Consider the following 22935-nt stretch of genomic DNA (forward strand, 5'->3'; position numbering starts at 1 on the left):
GAAGCAACACTGATTGACAACCAATTTCACATGCTGTTGTGCAAATGGAACAGACAACAGGTGGAAATTATAGGCAATTAGCAAGACACCCCCAATAAAGGAGTGGTTCTGCAGCTGGTGACCACAGACAACTTCTCTGTTCCTATGCTTCCTGGCTGATGTTTTGGCCACTTTTTAATGCTGGCTGTGCTTTCGCTCTAATGGTAGCATGAGACTGAGTTTATAACCCACACAAGTGGCTCAGGTAGTGCCAGGGCTGGTTTTAGACTTAAAGAAGATATCCCATGCAGCAAAGAAAAAAAAATACCTAGCCATTCCATAGTATATTCACCTACCACCTCTCTGACATGTTTGTGATTTTTTTTCCGCCCCCCATTCACCAGCTATTCAGCTCATAAATTGCAGTTACTTCCTGGTTATGGTGGCTATGCCTGTGATGTCAAAGACTACATTTCCCTGCATGCACTGCTCACATTTCCTGCTCTCAGCTGCCTGAGCAGAGAGCTTGTTACCTCCCCTAACTTATGTTAGTCACTCCCACATAACACTGAGCTCCAATCATAGCCCTATACAGCAGGGTGGCCACGAGGAAACAAAATGTAATCTCAGTGCTCAGAGAGGGGGACCCGGGAGTGGAAGCTGCAGTTTTACACTGTAAAATCACTCCCTCCCCCTCCTCCTCTCAATGAAACAGCTTTACAGTGGCACAATCACCTCCACCCTCCTCTGCCCTGCACTCCTCTCTCCCCAGTGCTCAGTGTGACAATTCTACTCTCCCTCCCCTCCATTCTCAGTGTGACAGCCCTACGCTGGCAGCTCCCTCCCCTCCCCCCTCTCCTCCGTTCTCAGTGTAAAAACATTAGCAAGGAGAGGGGAGAGAACTATGATGTGAATCAGCCGGCATATAGGCAGTGCTGCTCAGCCAATCACTGCAGAACAGAGGGAGGACAGTGTGAATATTCATCAGATGGGAGGGGCTAAGCCCGAGCTCAGGCAGCTCTCTGCAGCACAGGGGTTTTCTGGGTAATTGTCACGTCACGGCCCCCGGGATGCTGCTGATAACAGCCTGAATAGGGGGTCGAAAGTCATGAAAACCTGGAACAGCTGAATTTCCTGTCAGACAGAAGAATGCAGATAAAGCTTGTTTCTAAGCAGCATTGGTAATGGAAGTGATTTACAAACCTATATAACTTTACCTTCTGCACTAAAAGCTGAACAATTGTTTACTGTGAGACTTGTCCTTTAATGTGGCCCTGGGCAAAATTAAAAGTGGGGCCCCAAAAGCCAAAATATTGCACTAACAAGTCAATGTTAATGTGTCACTTAACATCTCAGTAGTTCCGTATCAATAGTTCTTGTCCTACAGTGACCCTGGCCCTATCTCTACCTAAAGCGTCATACTGTACCCAGGACCTTTAAATATCCCTCCTCTTCATCACAACACTTTCATATATGAGGTAAAATAAACAGATGCACCTATCCTACTCTTATTCCAAAGTAGCTATCCTGCTCATAGCTCACCTCTCCCAGCCTTCCCCCTGTTTTGGCATTGACAGAAGTTTTTGATCACATTTTATCTATTTTCTGGATGTGAGGTGTCAAAAAATATAATTTCTGGCACTGCATTTTTCGCATTCAATGTGCAGGAGAACCTTCTAGATGATGTGATTTCTATTAACAGTGGCATTTAGGGAGTTTATAAGCTGGAATAGGAGTCATAGTATCTCCAATTTCTGCCACTGATAGATGGTGTCAGTTAACAGCTAGCACCTGTGTAAGTGCCCGCCTCATACTCTCTTAATGCCACTATGATCTAAAAATACTTTGCGGTGGCATTAACCCCATAACACAGTTTTTGTGTTTTATTTTTTTTTCCTCCTTGCCTTTTAATAGCCATAACTTTTCCACAATTTACATTTATACCTACACACCCATATGTGGCTTGTTTTATGAGAAAACAATTGTGCTTTGTAGTGACATCACTCATTTTACCACAAAATCTACAATGAAGCCAAAAATAAACCAATGCAATTGTGCAATGCTGGAGGGGTTAAGTTTCTATAAAATTGTCCTTTTCTGGCCCCTATACATTTTTGGTATACGTGGAAGTATGATGGCTTCTTTTTGCGCTGTGGTTTGTAGTTTTTATTGGTGCCATTTTGGTTTGGATTGGACTTATTAATATTTTTTTCTTTTTTATAGTATATGAAGTGACCAAAAATACGCACTTCTGAACTTTGGTATTTTTCTTACATTTGCGCCATTGGCCATGCAGTTTCATTAACCCCTTAAGGACCAGGCCATTTTACAACTTAGGACCAGAGCGTTTTTTGCACATCTGACCACTGTCACTTTAAACATTAATAACTCTGGAATGCTTTTAGTTATCATTCTGATTCCGAGAATGTTTTTTCGTGATATATTCTACTTTAACATAGTGGTAAAATTTTGTGGTAACTTGCATCCTTTCTTGGTGAAAAATCACAAAATTTGATGAAAAATTTGAAAATTTAGCATTTTTCTAAATTTAAAGCTCTCTGCTTGTAAGGAAAATGGATTTTCCAAATACATTTTTTTTTGATTCACATATAAAATATGTCTACTTTATGTTTGCATCATAAAATTGACGTGTTTTTACTTTTGGAAGACATCAGAGGGCTTCAAAGTTCAGCAGCAATTTTCCAATTTTTCACAAAATTTTAAAACTCACTATTTTTCAGGGACCAGTTCAGGTTTGAAGTGGATTTGAAGGGTCTTCATCTTAGAAATTCACCACAAATGACCCCATTATAAAAACTGCACCCCCCAAAGTATTCAAAATGACATTCAGTCAGCATTTTAACCCTTTAGGTGTTTCACAGGAATAGCAGCAAAGTGAAGGAGAAAATTCACAATCTTCATTTTTTACACTCGCATGTTCTTGTAGACCCAATTTTTGAATTTTTACAAGGGGTAAAAGGAGAAAATGTATACTTATGTTTGTAGCCCAATTTCTCTCGAGTAAGCACATACCTCATATGTCTATGTAAAGTGTTCGGCGGGTGCACTAGAGGGCTCAGAAGCGAAGGAGCGACATGGGGATTTTGGAGAGTACGTTTTTCTGAAATGGTTTTTTAGGGGCATGTTGCATTTAGGAAGCCCCTATGGTGCCAGAACAGCAAAAAAAAAAAAAAAACACATGCCATACCATTTTGGAAACTAGACCCCTTGAGGAACGTAACAAGGAATTAAGTGAACCTTAATACCCCACAGGTGTTTCACGACTTTTGCATATGTAAAAAAAAAAAAAATTTTCACTAAAATGTGTGTTTCGCCCCCAAATTTCACATTTTTGCACGGGTTAATAGCAGAAAATACCCCCCAAAATTTGTAACCCCATCTCTTCTGAGTATGGAGTTACCTCATAAGTTGACCTGAAGTGCACTACGGGCGAACTACAATGCTCAGAAGAGAAGGAGTCATATTTGGCTTTTTGAGAGCAAATTTTGCTCGGGGGGCATGTCGCATTTAGGAAGCCCCTATGGTGCCAGGACAGCAAAGAAAAACCCACATGGCATACCATTTTGGAAACTAGACCCCTTGAGGAACGTAACAAGGAATAAAGTGAGCCTTAATACCCCACAGGGGTAAAAAAAAATTACACTAAAATGTGTGTTTTGCCCCCAAATTTCACATTTTTGCAAGGGTTAATAGCAGAAAAGACCCCCCAAAATTTGTAACCCCATCTCTTCTGAGTATGGAAATACCCTATGTGTGGACGTCAAGTGCTCTGCTGGCACACTACAATGCTCAGAAGAGAAGGAGTGCCATTGAGCTTTTGGGGGAAAAAAATTTGGAATGGAAGTCAGGGGCCATGTGCGTTTACAAAGCCCCCCCTGGTGCCCGAACAGTGGACGCCCCCACATGTGACAATATTTTGGAAACTACACCCCTCACAGAATTTAATAAGGGGTGCAGTGATTATTTACACCCCACTGGCATTTGACAGATCTTTGGAACAGTGGGCTGTGCAAATGAAAAATTAAATTTTTCATTTTCACGGACAACTGTTCCAAAAATCTGTCAGACACATGTGGGACGTAAATGCTCACTGTACCCCTTATTACATTACGTGAGGGGTGTGGTTTCCAAAATGGGATCACATGTGGGTATTTCTTTTTTTGTGTTTATGTCAGAACCGCTGTGCAAATGACCTATTTAGGCCTCAAATATACATGGTGCGCTCTCACTCCTGAACCTTGTTGTGCGTCCGCAGAGCATTTTACGACTACATATGCGGTATTTCCTTACTAAGGAGAAATTGCGTTACAAATTTTGGGGGTCTTTTTTTCCTTTTAACGCTTGTGAAAATAAAAAGTATAGGGCAACACCAGCATGTTAGTGTAAATTTTTTTATTTTTTTACACTAAGAAGCTGGTGTAGCCCCAACTTTTCCTTTTCATAAGGGGTAAAAGGAGAAAAAGCCCCCCAAAATTTGTAGTGCAATTTCTCCCGAGTACGGAGATACCCCATATGAGGCGCTAAACTGTTTCCTTGAAATACGACAGGGCTCCGAAGTGAGAGAGCTCCATGCGCATTTGGACTAAATTAGGGATCGCATAGGGTGGACATAGGGGTATTCTACACCAGTGATTCCCAAACAGGGTGCCTCCAGCTGTTGCTAAATTCCCAGCATGCCTGGACAGTCAGTGGCTGTCCGGAAATGCTGGGAGTTGTTGTTTTGCAACAGCTGGAGGCTCCGTTTTGGAGACACTGCCATACAATACGATTTTCATTTTTATTGGGGTGGGACAGTATAAGGGGTGTATATGTAGTGTTTTACTCTTTATTATGTGTCAGTGTAGTGCTTTTAGGGTACATTCGCACTGGCGTGTTACGGTGAGTTTCCCGCTAGGAGTTTGAGCTGCGGCGAAAAAATTTGCCGCAACCCAAACTTGAAGCAGGAAACTTACTGTAAACCTGCCTGTGTGAATGTACCCTGTACGTTCACATGGGGGGGGGGCAAACCTCCAGCTGTTTCAAAGCTACAACTCCCAGCATGTACTGACAGACCATGCATGCTGGGAGTTGTACTTTTGCAACAGCTGGAGACACACTGGTTGGAAAACCTTCAGTTAGGTTCTGTTACCTAATTCAGTATTTTCCAACCAGTCTGCCTCCAGCTGTTGCAAAACTACAACTCCCAGCATGTACTGATCACCAAAGGGCATGCTGGGAGATGTAGTTATGCAATAGCTGGAGGTATGCAACTACAACTCCCAGCATGCCGAGACAGCTGATTGCTGTTTGGACAAGCTGGGATTTGCAGTTTTGCAACATCTGGAGGGCTACAGTTTTAGAGAACACTGCAAAGTGATCTCCAAACTGTGATCCTCCAGCTGTTTCAAAACTACAATTCCCAGCATGCCCAGACAGCAAACAGTTGTTTGGGCATGCTAGGAGTTGTAGTTTTGCAAGATCTGGAGGGCTACAGTTTAGGGACCACTATATAGTCGTCTCAAACTGTAGCCCTCCAGCTGTTGCAAAACTACATATTCCAGCATGCCCAAACAGCTGTCTGGGCATGCTGGGAGTTGTAGTTTTGCAATATCTGGAGGGCTACAGTTAGAGACCACTGTATAATGGTCTCAAACTGTACCCTGCAGATGTTGCTAGGCAACTCACCAGCTTCCGTCGGATCCAGCGGCATGTTATCGCCGCCCGCCGATCTCCGTCGCCCGCAGCCTCCGTCGCCCACCCGGATTGGTAAGTGGATCTTCGGCGCCGTTCCCCGTCGTTTCCCCATCCTGCCCCGCCTATTGTGGGTGGGCAGGACGGGGAAAACGAAAATTAACCCCCCCGCCCCCGATCTGCTATTGGTGGTCACGTCTAGACCACCAATAGCAGGGAAAGGAGGGGTGGCACCCCTGCCACCTCACTCCTATCGCTTCAGGGGGATCCTGGGTGTCTTAGACACCCACGATCCCCTTACATTCCGAGTCACTCTAGACCCGTAATGACCCGGAATCACGCAAATCGCAAGTGTGAATTCACTTGCGATTTGCCGCGATCACCGACATGGGGGGGGTCTGATGACCCCCCTGGGCATTTGCACGGGATGCCTGCTGAATGATTTCAGCAGGCATCTCGGTCCGATCCCCGCCCGGCAGGGACCAGAACTGCCCATGACGTAACTGTACGTCCTTGTTCCTTAAGACCCAGGGTGTCGGGACGTAACGATACGTCATGGGTCCTGTAGGGGTTAATGTTATATTTTAATAGTTCAGAAATTTCTGCATTCATTGTCACCACATCTGTTTATGTTTATATTTGTTTACATTATTTTATTTGAAAAAAAGGGGAAAGGGGGCGTTTTGAATTTTTATTATTTTAACCCCTACAGGACCCATGACGTACCAGTACGTTATGAGTCCGCTTCTGTTCTATAATGCGGGGCCACGGCATGGCATTACATAAAGTGAAGCCTGTCCTGATATATTTCTGAAAAGAAGAGATTTCCAGGCAGAATATGAACTTTGAAGTATCGGCTGAGAGAACAGCTGGAGGAACGATAGTGGAAAAGATAGGCAGTGCCGGCATGAGGGGAGCAAAATGGACTTCGGCTCCCCTCGGTGAAGTAAGTGGATCGACTTACCAATTTTCTATGTTTTGAGCTGCTGTTAGGAAAGGTGTGTCCGCTTCTCCAATTTTTTCTTTCTTCCAGTCTTATTAGTGATAGCAAGGAATTAACAGAAAAGCAAAAAAAAGAGTCCCGAGTGCTTGTATACATGGGTGCAGTTACCTTCACACTATATTTCTTCCAGTACAAATTGTACATGTAGTCACAGAACAGTCTATAACATTTTACTATTGTTTGTCTTGAGTCAGTAGTATCTGGACATCTCCCCTGCCTATGACCTTCCACTTGGCCATATTCCATTTTAGATTCACTGTGAATATACATGTTACATTCGCAGTGTTCAGCCAAGAATAAAACATTACATTACCCTGGCCAAATAAGATGGTATCAGAAATTTAAAGCAGCAAAAGTATGAGGTATCGTTAGCCTTAACATTAGCCATACACCTTCAATAGCCCAAAAGGAAATGTATAACTTAGATAGTGAAACTTTTTTTATAATCCTTTTCTGATTGTAATTTTTGTATAGGGTTGGCATCTTGTCTGAGCTGTTCTTAACAGCATTTAGGGATATGCTTTACAGCAAAACCCATGAACCATAGACAACGATAGACAGGACCTGTCCCATTTACATTAATTGGAAATGTTACTGGGCATTCTCTGTTACCTTTTCAGAGTTAATTTACAGGGTAAAGAGGATCTGTAAACAACAGCTATTGCATGTACCTCTGTTATCTATACACTGGTGTCACCTGTAACTTTACTCCTGTCTGTGATGATAAGGAGGAATGGAAGCTGCAAGTTTTCAAAATTATTTTAAACTATAAATAGTAAATTTGAATATTAGAAAAAACATCACTATAATTTCTTAAAATATATTAAGACAATTTAGACAAGATGTCATTTTTTCATTAAGTGACATATATAACTCACCTGAAAGGATGGAGAATGTTCAGGAAGACAGTTTACGTACTGTAAGTTATTTTTTAGAAGAAGAATTTGCTAATTGCTTCTGTCTCAATATTCTGAATTTAAAAATTTGACATTGTAGTCAGTTCTTTGCTGGAAATATGTCTGGACTTCAAGGATACTTTCACACATGCATATTTCCTAAAGACTTTCTGCAGAGTATTTTCAGCGGATTCTGCTGCTGTCTGAACATGGCCTTGGACTTTCTAGATGATAAAATGCTTGAATATACGGATTTCACTATTTTTGCATTTATACAAGCATGTGCTTTGCGTTAATTTAACCATGGTTACATGTACCGTGGTGCTTTGCAGGGGTCAAGATTATAACTTGTCAGATTGAGCATCACTGATGTGATCCATACTCCTATATAAGTGTAACTACAATAGAAATGAAATACTGGAGTTACACTTATACAGGATACAGAATTCAAAAATATAAAACACCACCCTGAAAAAATAAGTCACTTATTAGTATACAGGCAGTATCTGATAAAAATAATCTAGAGCAAGACAAACAGATCCTCCCTGTGTGATAGCATATAGAGCCAAGATTTACAACAGACTCACCAATGGGTAGGAACATAATCTGCCGGCATCCAAGTGGTCTAAACCTGCAGTTAAACTGGAATTTGTGGTTGTAATAGACGTTGCTCTGCCTTGCAAATAGTAAAGCATGGCAGAAACAGGCATATAACACCTTAAGGGTAGGGTCACACAAGCCATATTTTGCTGTGTATTTCCCACCCACTGAAGTCAATAGGTAGCAAATAAAATATGCAGAAAAATATGGCACTGGTGACCCTACCCAGAAAAAGAATTACAGACGCAAAACAGGAAAAAGAAATGCTACTGCTTTTCCAAGCTACTGAGAACCGGAAAACTAGACCAGAAGCATGGCAACATCCTTGATACATGAGCCCCACAAACCTTTACAATTTTATTGTGCAATCTATTTAAAAAAAGTATATTAGAATACAAAATAAATGTATATAATATAACTCTGCAATGTTCAGAAGTGCCATGAAGAATGAATGGCGCGCTTTCCATGCCTGCTCTATCAATTTTGGACCCAGTGGTCGGACTTCCACCAATGATCTAGTGTTCCCTTATTCTATAAATTAGGGATAACATTTGATTGTGGGACAACCCCTTTAATTTCCTGGTGGATCACAAATGAGGTTTATCATTTGTTTTAGGGTCAACCACCAAAATTACTATAATTCTTTAAATGTCTCTAATGCTGCTGACTGGAAAAATATGAAACCCTGATAACTATTCACAATATATTAAACATATAACTTAACTATCAATAGGAAAGTGATTTTATGAAAATAAACATGAGGAAAAGACGATTGGGATAAAGTTCGGAAGTGTAAATGCAGATACAATAGGTGCTGCAAACTCTGGATTCCATGAATTGCCGTACTAACAATCAAATAGGATGCTGTATCAGTGATAGCAGACTGTGCAGATAACATTACTGTTAACAGCCGAGGGTAAGTAGCGCAGTATATTACCTGCCTCCGGCTGCCATCCGGTAGGTTCCTGAGTCTGTGGAAAATCTCCTAGTAAGCAGACAAGGGTTACTGTAATAGCAAGGAAACATACCATACCAAGTGTAAGCCTGTTAAGGCTGAGTTTGTGGGAGGGGCGTGAGTGTATGTAACACCCCCCTGCATACAGGTCAAGGCATGTCTGGCAACAGAGTCCGGTGTTTGATTCTAGTGCCAATTTGGAGCTCCGATGGTTGCGCTTCCCACCCGAACCTTGTGGTTTTTAACCCATAAGGTGATGCGGTATCTGTGGTGGCACGCTGGCTGCTTCACGATGGGAGGCTAGGGCACCGTCCACCAGTGTGGGCAGGGTTCAGCACTGCGTAATTATTGTTACTGACACGTCTTCAGAGCAATAATTTCACTGGCAGGTGGTGGTAGGGGATCAAAAGATATTGTTGGGTTTTTTGGCCTTGCAAGAGGTCATGGCTCACTACAAACTATCATGTGAAGTATCATCAAACCACCTCAATGTATGTCGTTTTGTGGTTCCTGGTACAGTATTCCGTAATACTAAGGCTGATTCTTCAAGGTCTGGTGTTCAGCCGTAATACGTGATAATTGTTTTAGTTTTTTTATTACTGCCAGGTTTTTTGACCCTCTATAGGCGTGCCCACAGTCGCACACTTCTGACTGCTGTAAGTATGTTATCATTATTCTTGTTATAGTCAATAGTATTGGTATTTTATTATAATTGGTGTCATTTGTAGCATTATTATTAGCATTATATTATTGTTATTTCTGTTATTACGGTTATCTTTATTACAGTATCATTATTACTGTTATCGATATTACTGTTTATCGTTATTACCATTATTGTGTGTTATTGTGGTGATTAGTCTCAGGCAGCTTGTTCACATTTGTAGCCTCAACTACAAGTGTAAGCCTGCTAAAGGGGTTATCCACCATAAGGTGATTTTAGTACGTACCTGCCAGACAGCAATGGACATGCTTAGGAAGGAACTGTGCTTGTCTTGGGGCTAAATGGCTATATTGTGAGATCACCATAACACTGGTATTTCCTGTTTGAGTTTCCTTTTTTGTCTACAAATTCCAATATTTCCATTCGCCTCCCTCCCACAAATTAGCCACCCCACCCATTGAAACATAAATGAGCTGCATCCATTTAAAAGACCTGTGGTTTTCAATCAGGGTGCCTACAGCTGTTGCAAAAATACAATTAGTTGCAGAATGATTTCTCTCCCACCAAGCGATCACTCCACCCATGGAAGCAGACAGTGAGTCAGGTCTCAGCCGCATTGCAACCTGGGAAAAATCTGAGACAGCAGTAATTTTGTATGCTGTTAAAAATAAATATCGGGGTGAATTATAAGAAGAGTGAGACCACTCTCACACACAAGTACAGACACAATATTATGAACTACACTAACTTTACAGCCCCTGTAGGATAGTCAAATAAAAAAAAATCCTGGACTACCCCTTTAAGGCTGAATTTGTGGGAGGGGCGTGAGAGCATATAACACCCTCCTGCATAGAGGTCAGGGCGTGTCCAGCGTTAAGCGACACCCACCCGACCCTCCCTTCTATTATCATTCTTCATCAGGGTAGGCCCTCTATAGGTGTGCCCACAGTCACAGTTTTGGGCACACTTCTTACCGCTGTAAGTATGTTATCATTATTCTTGTTATTATTGTTATATTCAATAGTATTGGTATTTTATTATTATTATTGGTGTCTTTTGTAGTATTATTAGCATTATATTATTGTTATTACTGTTAACGTTATTACGGTTATTGTTATTACTGTTATCGTTATAACCATTATTGTGTGTTATTGTTATTGTGGTGATTAGTCTCAGGCAACTTTCATATGTGACCTGTACGCAAAGAAAACTGAAAAACGCATAGAGGAACATTTGTCAGCTGCTTATAAACACTCTAAAAAGTATACACTGTGGGGAAGTTCACCCCTTCCTTTTCTTTGGCATTAATAAACTAAAAAACTAAAAAAAAAAACAACAACAAAAAAAACAGTAAGAGGAGGGGAGTGGCGCAAAGCTCTCCTAGATTGTGAATTCTACTGGATTTTAGCTTTGGACACCAAATGGGGATTTGATTTGAATTGTGATGTCCAGTAGTATTCTGTTTTCTTTTGAGTTTCTCGTATACATTTTGTATATGTTTGTTTTTAAACCACTTGGATTGTGGACTAGCAATGTAATTAAAGGGGTTAACACGAATTTGAAAAACAGAGCCAATTTCTTCAAAACACAGCACCACGCCTGTCCTGGTTGTGTGTGGTATAGCAGCTCAGTTCCATTGAAGTGAATAGTCAAGTTGTAATATTACACACAACCTGAGGATGGGTGTGGTGCTGTTTTTGGAAGAAATTAGCTCTTTTTTCTATTCCCGGATAACCCCTTTAAAGGGGTACTGCACTGGAAAAAAAAATTTTTTAAATCAACTGGTGCCAGTACTTATCAGCTACTGTTATGATCCACAGGAAGTTCTTCTCTTTTTTAATTTCCTTTCTGTCTGACCAGAGTGCTTAGGAGCTGTCCAGATTAGAAGCAAATCCCGATAGAAAACCTATCCTGCTCAGGACATTCCCTAAAATGGACAGAGGTGTCAGCAGAGAGCACTGTGGTCAGACAGAAAGGAAATTCAAAAAGAAAAGAACTTCCTGTTGTCACGATTCGGCTTCCAGGTAGTGGATCCTCTGTGTCAGCGAGGGATTGGCGTGGACCGTGCTAGTGGACCGGTTCTAAGAGGCTACTGGTTTTCACCAGAGCCCGCCGCAAAGCGGGATGGTCTTGCTGCGGCAGTAGCAACCAGGTCGTATCCACTAGCAACGGCTACCTCGCTGACTGCTGAGAAGGCGTGGGACAGAAGGACTAGGCAGAGGCAAGGTCAGACGTAGCAGAAGGTCGGGGGCAGGCGGCAAGGTTCGTAGTCAGGAAGGGTAGCAGAAGTTCAGGTACACAGGCTTTGGACAACACTAAATGCTTTCACTGGCACAAGGCAACAAGATCCGGCAAGGGAGTGCATGGGAGGAGACTAGATATAGCCAGGGAACAGGTGGGAACAAATTAAGCTAATTGGGCCAGGCACCAATCATTGGTGCACTGGCCCTTTAAGTCTCAGAGAGCTGGCGCGCGCGCGCCCTAGAGAGCGGAGCCGCGCGCGCCAGCACATGACAGCAGGGGACCGGGACGGGTAAGTGACCTGGGATGCGATTCGCGAGCGGGCGCGTCCCGCTGTGCGAATCGCATCCCCAACGGCCAAGACAGTGCAGCGCTCCCGGTCAGCGGGACTGACCGGGGCGCTGCAGGGAGAAAGACGCCGTGAGCGCTCCGGGGAGGAGCGGGGACCCGGAGCGCTAGGCGTAACAGTACCCCCCCCCTTAGGTCTCCCCTTCTCTTTGTCCGGTAACTGCCTCCCCTGGGATGAGGACACCTGGAAAGAATGGAGGGTTTCCACAACGGCAGGCAGTACAGCAGGAGTGGGAATAGGGAGGGAGGGCAGAGGGCGAGGCCTGGCACGGAGCAGTGTGACACCAGGACGGGGACCATGGGGAGGCACAGAGGCTTGCCTGACGGGACTGGGAGGGGGGGAGAGGCACTTCCTGTGGCAGGCAGAGTCCCAATTCCTGATCTCCCCGGTGGTCCAATCAACGGTGGGGGAATGAAGCCGGAGCCAAGGCAGACCGAGGAGGACCTCAGAGGTACAGCCGGGGAGAACGAAGAACTCAATCCTCTCAAGGTGGGGTCCAATAGACATGAGGAGGGGCTCTGTGCGGTAACGCACGGTGCAGTCCAATCTGGCTCCGTTGACCGCAGAAATGTAGAGCGGCTTGACGAGACGGGTCACCGGGATGCTGAATTTATTAACAAATGATTCCAAAATAAAATTTCCAGAGGCACCGGAGTCCAAGCAGGCCACGGCTGAGAGGGAGGAGTTGGCTGAAGAAGAAATCCGCACGGGTACCGTGAGACGTGGATGAGCAGACTTGGAACCAAGAGACGCCACACCCACGTGAGCTGGGTGCGTGCGTGCGTTTCCCAGGCGTGGAGGACGGATAGGGCAATCCACCAAGAAATGCTCGGTACTGGCACAGTAAAGACAGAGATTTTCTTCCCTACGGCGATTCCTCTCTTCCTGGGTCAGGCGAGACTTATCCACTTGCATGGCCTCCTCGGCGGGAGGCCCAGGCGTAGATTGCAACGGATACTGTGGGAGAGGTGCCCAGAAATCTAAGTCTTTTTCCTGGCGGAGCTCTTGGTGTCGCTCAGAAAAACGCATGTCAATGCGGGTAGCTAGATGGATGAGTTCTTGCAGATTGGCAGGAATCTCTCGTGCGGCCAGCACATCCTTGATGCGACTGGATAGGCCTTTTTTAAAGGTCGCGCAGAGAGCCTCGTTATTCCAGGATAATTCTGAAGCAAGAGTACGGAATTGTACGGCATACTCGCCAACGGAAGAATTACCCTGGACCAGGTTCAACAGGGCAGTCTCGGCAGAAGAAGCTCGGGCTGGCTCCTCGAAGACACTCCGGAGTTCAGTGAAGAAGGCCTGGACTGTGGCTGTGGCAGGATCATTGCGGTCCCAGAGCGGTGTGGCCCAAGACAAGGCCTTTCCTGAGAGAAGGCTTACTACGAACGCCACCTTAGACCGTTCTGAAGGAAACAAGTCCGACATCATCTCCATATGCAGGGAACACTGAGACAAAAATCCACGGCAGAGTCTGGAGTCCCCATCAAATTTGTCCGGCAGGGACAAGCGGAGGCTAGGAGCGGCCACTCGCTGCGGAGGAGGTGCAGGAGCTGGCGGAGGAGATGGTTGCTGCTGTAGCAGAGGCAGAAGTTGCTGTAACATGGCGGTCAACTGCGACAGCTGCTGTCCTTGTTGGGCAATCTGCTGCGATTGCTGAGCGACCACCGTGGGAAGATCAGCGAGACTTGGCAGCGGCACCTCAGCGGGATCCATGGCCGGATCTACTGTCACGATTCGGCTTCCAGGTAGTGGATCCTCTGTGTCAGCGAGGGATTGGCGTGGACCGTGCTAGTGGACCGGTTCTAAGAGGCTACTGGTTTTCACCAGAGCCCGCCGCAAAGCGGGATGGTCTTGCTGCGGCAGTAGCAACCAGGTCGTATCCACTAGCAACGGCTACCTCGCTGACTGCTGAGAAGGCGTGGGACAGAAGGACTAGGCAGAGGCAAGGTCAGACGTAGCAGAAGGTCGGGGGCAGGCGGCAAGGTTCGTAGTCAGGAAGGGTAGCAGAAGTTCAGGTACACAGGCTTTGGACAACACTAAATGCTTTCACTGGCACAAGGCAACAAGATCCGGCAAGGGAGTGCATGGGAGGAGACTAGATATAGCCAGGGAACAGGTGGGAACAAATTAAGCTAATTGGGCCAGGCACCAATCATTGGTGCACTGGCCCTTTAAGTCTCAGAGAGCTGGCGCGCGCGCGCCCTAGAGAGCGGAGCCGCGCGCGCCAGCACATGACAGCAGGGGACCGGGACGGGTAAGTGACCTGGGATGCGATTCGCGAGCGGGCGCGTCCCGCTGTGCGAATCGCATCCCCAACGGCCAAGACAGTGCAGCGCTCCCGGTCAGCGGGACTGACCGGGGCGCTGCAGGGAGAAAGACGCCGTGAGCGCTCCGGGGAGGAGCGGGGACCCGGAGCGCTAGGCGTAACACCTGTGGATCATAACAGCAACTGATAAGTACTGGAAGGATTAAGATTTTTTTAATAGAAGTAATTTACAAATCTGTTTAACTTTCTGGGACCAGTTGATTTAAAGCTGAAGGTGACGGAGAGGGAGAGTTTGTAGGTATTCAAACTCTCTTTACTCATTTGTACATAGATCATAACTAAGGGCTACTTAAGCCAGAAATGCATTGATCTTGCTATTTGTAAAAGTTTTTCAATCTTCCAATTTTTCTTAACTGCTGAACTTTTGTTTTTATAGCATTTTCTACAGATGGAGTTTTTATTCTGACAAGTGCTGGACTGGCTTTTTCAGGGACATGTAAGCTGAAACCTCATTGATTTGTTTTATCACATAGAATTTTTAACCTTTAGAATCATAATTCTCCCATGAGTCACAGCATTGTCGATGAGTGTACAGTGCACTATCAATAAAGCTGAGGATTAAATTGTAAAGCTAAAATTGTAAATCTTTATTGCTGCTGTTTGGTGTCCTTCCTGCAGATGCAAGAACAAGGGTTCCATACTGTAACAGTAATGCTCATATAAATAAAAGGGATATGTATATAAGTATACACAATGCTTCACTAACTGAAGTATCTTTGATCAGGGTCTTCCTGTACAATGCAGAATTCCAGTAATGGCAACTTGTCACCGTCCTGCCAACAGCTCCTCTCACAGGTGAAAACGAGAACTGTCCCAAACTCCAACAGCATATCTGTAAGATACATTACACACACACACATATATATATATATCTCTAAAGCGAGGCAAAAAGTGAGCTTACACTAACGCTTGGTATTAGCCGAATATCTTACCTGATTTTGATCCTTGCAACATTGCTACAAGGGCTGGCATGAGCTGGAATTCAAAAACTCTCTGAGCTCCACAACATGGACACATGGGCGGCTGTGATTTTGCATCAGGGGAGCTCATATATAAAGGGCTTCCATTCCAGGAGTATCTTTGGAGCAAAGGGGGAAAAAAAAAGCTCTGTAAAAACTACTACTGTTCAATACAATTCAATTTATGTATTAATTATTGTCTATACAAACAGGATATTCAAATAGAGCACCAAAATAGACACACATTTATGGAGAGCAGCTCAGTCCCTCAGATGTTTAGTTGGTTCTGGTCTCAGTCTGACTCCATTTTACAGAATAGCACAACGGATATTTGTTTAATTTTCACGCTTCTGTTTGAGCTCAAGACTTGTGCGAGACTACAATATTTAATCTACAGATTTTGCAGAAGTCCCATAAAAGATTATGGGACTTCTGCAATATCACAGATTGAACACCGCAGTCTTGCACAAGTCTCGAATATATGTTTACATTTTTGCGTGCTGCCCCAGCAGATTTGTGCTTTAAATGGATCACTGGGGTTGCGCTTTAAAAACCTGTGCTATACCTGTGAATGGATTGTGCAGGGAAATGAAACTCAGCCTCAAGGAAGTGAATGCTGCTGAGCTAAACACTCTCCTAGCTGTGAACAGATGTGGTGCTGTTCTTGGGAATAAGCAGCCATGTTTTACAAATTGCTGCTGTAGCCTATTACAAAAACATTCTGTTCAATAGAAAGAAACTATAAAGGAAAAACTGATCCAACTTGCTTTTGCATCAAAAAATTTTTTGTCCTCCATCTTTCCCCCAAAATAGAGCCACTTAAAACAAGGTTTTTTTGTGGTACTTTCTTTTTAGGTTCATTATGAGTCATAACATTTTTAATCATCTGATTAAAGGATTTCTGTTAAAGAATTAAAAGGGAAAAACACTCATGATTTGTACTGAGTAAAAAAAACTACTGAAAAAACACATGTAATGATACACAGTATTTTAGGGGGAAAATAAAGAAAAAACTGCACTATGGATGCGTAATACTGCACCATTTCAGGATGAAGCCTTATAAATGACAACTAGGCTGGTTAGGTTTTCAGGTAAGTAGGAGTTTACAAACCTAAGAATTTGCTGACGGCAAGGTGAGATCTTCTTCAAAAATTTATGAAACACAATATCTTTTTTCTGCAGGTCACCCTTTTCATATTTTTCCACTTCTCCTTTACTATCATAGCTGTAAAAGAATAAGAGTTACCTTATAGAAAGACACATAATCTGTAGATACCGCTATAGAATCAGGTGCATTATAACTCATGCTAACCAATACGGCCACCGTTATAGCGCTCATATCATTCAAGCTTCAGAAAACTGGCAAAGGCAAACCTGCTATTAACAACACTCTCCCACTGGTCAATTCACATAAGAAGTTGTGCTGGAGATCTCATCTGGCCATGTTACTAGGCCATAAATGGTCTTTTATTATCTTATAAAACCATCCTTATTTGTATGCTGTATGTAGCTTTGGCCTCTACTGGCCCCAACCGGAAAATTCTAAAAGTGCAGTTATAGTTATCAGGCTGCAGATGTCATATTAGTGGCATCGATTTCTCATGGAGTATATATTAAGGCAAATGCAGCTTTAATATGGCAGGTTTCAATTCAAAAATTACCGTAGATAAGAAAATTATCAACAGTTACTCAGCACCCTGAAGAACTCCTTGTTCAGTGTATTAAATGCAGTTCCGATTTAGGACAGTGCCAGGAAGCTGCCATCATGACAAATAAGATGGTCAGCCCACAACCAAATTGCTACTAGCCCACATATAGAATATTGTATATGGGTGCCAGTGTACAAGAAAGACCTATAATACCTTCATGGTTCAGAGATGGAAAGCAGCACCCAGGATGATGATTTTGGAGAACAGATGCCAAAAAAAAGGCCAAATTCCCCACATGGAGTTTTTAGGGCAAAAAACACAGCAGCCAGATGTTAGCTGGGAGTCAATAGGGAAATATGAAACTGCAAATCCACTTGTTTTTTTCCTTCGGTGTCTTTTTTTTTTTTTTTTTTTTCATTGACGATTTTTGGCTCAGTGGTAGTTTTCAAGAATCTAAGCATGTTGAGACTATAGTGATTTTTTTCAGGGAATCTTGGAATTTTTTTATTTCAATAGACTTCTATGGGGAAAAAAATGGCAGGAAAAATGCAATGTGGGTGTTTTTGTTCCCCTGCATTTTTATCATTTCAATATAGTCATGTGATTGATCCATCATGTGACATTTCTGTTGATGAATTGGGGAAAAAGGCTAATGTTAAAAGGAGATGTCTCATACTTAAAATTACAGAAAAACTTATCTCCTATCAACAGGATAGGGGATAAGTTTTATATAATGGGGGATCCGACCTCTAGGACCCTCCGCAATCTCCTGTATAGAGCACCGGCTCTCCCCGGAAGCGGCGCGTCATGGTCCCCGCTTTTGGCGGGGGACATAACGCGCCGCTCCCGGGGAGAGCCGCGGCTCTGTACAGGAGAATGTGGAGGGCCCCAGTGGTTGGACCCCCCCACAATCTAAAAAAATGATCCCCTATCCTGTTGAAAGGGGATACGTTTTTCTGTAATTTTAAGTTTGAGACATCTGCTTTAACATTAGCCTTTTTCCCCAATTCTTCAATGGAAATGTTTGAGTCACATGATGGATCACATGACATGACGCAGGGGAAAGAAACACCAAGATTAAAACCCACTATTTATTGAATAAAGGCACAAAAACTGCATCTTGGAGGGGCAAAACGAAGGAGTAGTTTTTGTGGCTTTTTTAGGTTAATAAAAAAAAAAAATTGCCTGAGGGTGACTTCATAATTATCTGTACATGTTACATGTCAATATGAAGACTTGTCTACTGAGGTGTCTGTACCCAGACCAGAAGCTATAACAGGTGGGGTATCTACAATTCCCAGAAGAGAGAGGTTTTATCATCACCACCAATAGGGTTCTTTACTGTTAGAGCAGTGAGACTATAAAGCAGGATGTTAGGATGATAGCTTGGATTGAAAAATGTTTCTCTCTTTACCAGTCCTAACTATTCATATTAAAAGATACTGAAGAAACATAAAAAATAATGTGTATTTTGGATTAAGGGTTTGGACCAAAGAACTAGTGATCAAGAAAATAACTGATTAACACAAATCCAGTTTACCATTAAACTAGCCAATGCATTATAGCTCAGACAAGCAATGTCCTGCATTTGCTTTCACCTCAGTAGATCCTCCATTACTGTCTCCTCACGTTTCTCATAATCCTTAAGAAGATGATGAGCATGATCCATATCTATGTCCCAAGAACAATCTTCCTCCTCTGCAACTGCTATATAATGGGATCTGAAGACAGAGTCATTAGACTGTAAAGTCTCTGATGTGTCAGTGAGAGAAAGGTTCTGTAGCTGTGATGTCCAGTCAGTGGGTGCTGCCGTACAACTAGTGGTGGGAGACGAAACGGCTGGTATTTGTGGTGCACAGTCATCAAACCCCCAATCATCAGCGTCTTCACACCAGTCTGTAGCTGCCTGCTTGCTTTCCTGTATCAAGATAATGAGCCTTCTGTGAACACGGGATTCCCTTATAGGAATGTCAATAATAAACTTACATATAAGGATCTATTGAAGTACCTGCTTGGGCAGATCTTTTGTGGCCTGTGGTTTATTGGTTTCTATACACTGTGATCGTAATGCCACCCAACTGTAAGAGAGGAAAAAAATTAAGGAAATTATTTTTCCTGCTACACATAATTCAAGGATATGCTTGCAATGGCTAAAAATATGTATTATTAGAATCCAAAAACATCCCATGCACAGAACATTGCAGCAAAGTTTAACAGACAAGCTGCAACCAGCCTGGATTCACTACGGTAATGTGTAGGTGATTCTACTACAAATGTGGGCGCGACCCCCAAAACAGCTGTTACACCTCGCTATACATCGGCATCTGACTCCTCTCCCGGCATGGCCATGTTCACTGTTCCTTCTCACTGAAGTCTCAATAAAGAAGCCGTATGTTCAAGAAGAATGGCGAGTGCAATCTACTTTCTTTACACAGTATATCTGCCAGCGTTTTGTGCTCTCCATAGATCTTGCACCTCCACTTATGGCTATAGTGTGCTTGCTACCGCATGCTTCTGCAATAAGGGGACTACTCCACGTACTACTGCTGTGCCGAGCGCTATGTCTCCTCTATAGACTGATTCTACTACAAAGATGTGAACAAGCAATATAGTTTATAGTCACTGACTGCCAGCTTTTACCATGTGGCCATGAAATGGTACAATGTGAAACATCAGTTCACATACCCACACTGAACAGGTATAGGCTGCTGGAAATCAAATCATTGCTAACTACAGTACAGAGATAAGCAGTCATACATACAAAACACCACTTCTTAGAATATTATCAATTATGAAACTATTACAAGTTACCTCAAAGATCCACAACCTGTATATAAGTATTGAGGCCTCTCACCTTCGTATTGTCACAGACCTTCTTGGTGACTCCTATGGGTCCATAAACACTACGGAGATTCCACTCACAATTAATTCAGAGCTAAATCGGTGTGCAGCAGAATCCCAATGATCTCACTCAAATTCTGCTGCACACTATGAGTGTTTCGAAAAGGAACTTCCAATGCAGAACCAACTTTCACCAAAATAATGAAGGTGTTTACTCTTTCAGCAGAATCCACACGGAAAAGCCCATTAGTCAAATGGACTTTGAATTGCAGAGGTGAAGATTCATAGCAAATTCTGCACAAAATTAAACCCAATTTCAAGTGGCTTAGATTCGCTAACAGAATTCAGCAAGGAAATTTCTTGCTGAATTTCCATAGTGTGCTCGGGCCCTAACACATTAAGGGAATTACTGATGCAATCACTAAACATATAAGGTGGCATGACAGCAGTGGTATAGTTGTGAGCATACTGTGTGGAAGTGTTGGTCACTGTTCTGTCTTCGTATGCTTTAACTTAAGAAGTGCAAGACCACTTGTTAATAATGATTAACAGTAAGTAAGAAATACTGGAACTTACAATCAAAAGCACATTTTTGGGTTGTATTTTATGCATAACACAACAGAATCCGGCACTCCCAGGTATCTATAAGTGGCTGGATGCACAGTTAGCGGTATTGAAAATCCTTGGCTACAATCAGGGGTGCTATTCATATGAAATACGTGATACAATGAATCCAATAAAGAAAAGGCTGTACGGAACTCACCAGGTAGATGTCCGGAAGGGTACTCTCGGGGACATTACAGCAGTGGCAGGGAAAAGGAAGGTGAACGTGAGCTCAGAGGAGCCGCCGCCGCTGCTGTAATGTCCCTGTGCGTTATTAAAGTACACTTCCGGGCATCTACCTGGTGAGTGCTGTACAGCCTTTTCTTTATTGGATATTGTCTCAAAGTGCCCCCAAGACTACTATCTTACACTGGGCTGCACCTATTAAAAGCATAGAACCCCCTGGGGTACACACTGCACAGAATCTAGGGTCTAGTAAATGGGTATTGCTTTAATAAATAATTACCTCTGAGGTTTTCCCCAACATGACTTTGTACTGCATCCAAAGACATGGATAACGCGATGGTATAGTGAGCCCTCTAGGGGGCAGTACACCTGGACGATGTGGCAGAGGACTGATGAACACAGAGGACATGAAGGAAAAGAAAGCTTCAAAGATGGCAGTGGATCCTGTCAAACAAAATAAAAGTGAACGGTGTCAGATAATGTAAATACAGACACTATGTTGGATTTTCATGGTTACTGAAGGTTCTTAGGAATCTGTCAACTGTATTTGCTGTGAATAGCTGCAGATAACTTTTTGAGATTTAAAAAAAAAAAAAAAAAAAAAAAGAGTACCATTCTGCAAATTTTTTTCATCCAGTTGTGCCCAGACTGCAAAAAAAGCATAAACTCACATCCCTCCATTCTCCCGTTGTGCCGCTATAGCCCTTCGGTCCCGATCTCCTTCCTTCTTCTGTGTGACGAGATTGTCACACTGCTGTCAGCGTATCGCTGGCCGCAGCAATGTCCCGTGTTGGCCAGTGATATGCTGAGCACAGTGTCATGTAAGGAACCCAGGCAGCAGGGAGAAGGCGGGACCCATGCTCCTCACATGACACTCCGCTCAGCGTATCACCAGCCGAGGCAGGACATCACTCGGGCCGGCGATAGGCTAACTGCAGTGTGACGATCCGGTCACACAGAAGAAGGAAGGAGACCGGGACCAGTCAACAAAAGAGCTATAGTGGCACAACGGGGGGATGGAGGAAGGTGAGTTAATGTTTGTTTGTTTTTTTGCAGCCTGGGCACAATAGTATAAAAAATGTTGATCGTCTTGGCTCTCCCTTCTTGACACTTGGCTGAGAAATACATTTTTAAATTTTGACAATCACCATCAGCTCCAGGAAAGGTACTGATAACCGTTTTTCCAGCTCTTAGCATCAAATAGAGCTGATAGATTCTCTTTTAAAGTGCTAACATAAGACTCTATTGACACAGGGCAGAGAATGCAAGGGAGAGGACCTAATGAGAATTTCTTATTCTCTAAAACAGTGTTGATCAATGTAAAAGATCAGTGTGTGCAGTGTTATAGGGAGCTATAACATTGCAAAAAAAAAGTGGAAAAAAAAAAAGTTAATAAAGATCATTTAACCCTTTCCCTAATAAAAGTTTGAATCACCCCACTTTTTCCATAAAAAAAAAAATTATATATATATATATATATATATATATATATATATATATATATATATATCATTAATTAAACCGCACAGTTAATGGCGTACGCGCAAAAACAATTCCAAAGTCCAAAATAATGTATTATTGGTCACTTTTTATATAATGAAAAAATGAATACAAAGCGAAAAAATTAGCCCTCATACCACCCTGTAAGCAGAAAAAGAAAAAAGTTATAGGGGTCAGAAGATGAAAAATTTTAAACGTATAAATTTTCCTGCATGTAGTTATGATTTTTCCCAGAAGTGCGACAAAATCAAACCTATATAAATAGGGTATCAATTTATTCGTATGGACCTACAGAATAAAGAGAAGGTGTCATTTTTACCGAAAAATGTACTGTGTAGAAACGGAAGCCCCCAAAAGTTATAAAATGGTGTTTTTTAAATCAATTTTGTCTCACAATGATTTTTTTTCCCCGTAGATTTTTGGGTAAAATGACTGATATCATTACAAAGTAGAATTGGTGGCGCAAAAAATAAGCAATCATATGGATTTTTAGGTG

The 22935-nt window shown here is 42.9% G+C and overlaps 1 protein-coding gene across 10 annotated transcripts in view; it reads right to left on the minus strand.

Annotated features, from left to right (window-relative positions):
• Positions 1-22935, minus strand: part of FBXL8 (F-box and leucine rich repeat protein 8) — an 80791-nt gene that overhangs the window by 13715 nt on the left and 44141 nt on the right. For all 10 annotated transcript variants that reach the window (XM_056526241.1, XM_056526239.1, XM_056526242.1 and 7 more), the window contains 7 exons: positions 21220-21383; positions 19318-19387; positions 18908-19227; positions 16772-16885; positions 15634-15779; positions 15408-15533; positions 9107-9154 (listed from right to left, as the gene is read on the minus strand). In XM_056526241.1, coding sequence (XP_056382216.1) covers positions 9107-9154; positions 15408-15533; positions 15634-15779; positions 16772-16885; positions 18908-19227; positions 19318-19387; positions 21220-21383 — 988 coding nt within the window. The remainder of the gene's footprint in view (positions 1-9106; positions 9155-15407; positions 15534-15633; positions 15780-16771; positions 16886-18907; positions 19228-19317; positions 19388-21219; positions 21384-22935) is intronic.

Source organism: Hyla sarda, chromosome 6 (genome assembly GCF_029499605.1).
Source record: "Hyla sarda isolate aHylSar1 chromosome 6, aHylSar1.hap1, whole genome shotgun sequence".
Lineage (NCBI taxonomy): Eukaryota > Metazoa > Chordata > Amphibia > Anura > Hylidae > Hyla > Hyla sarda.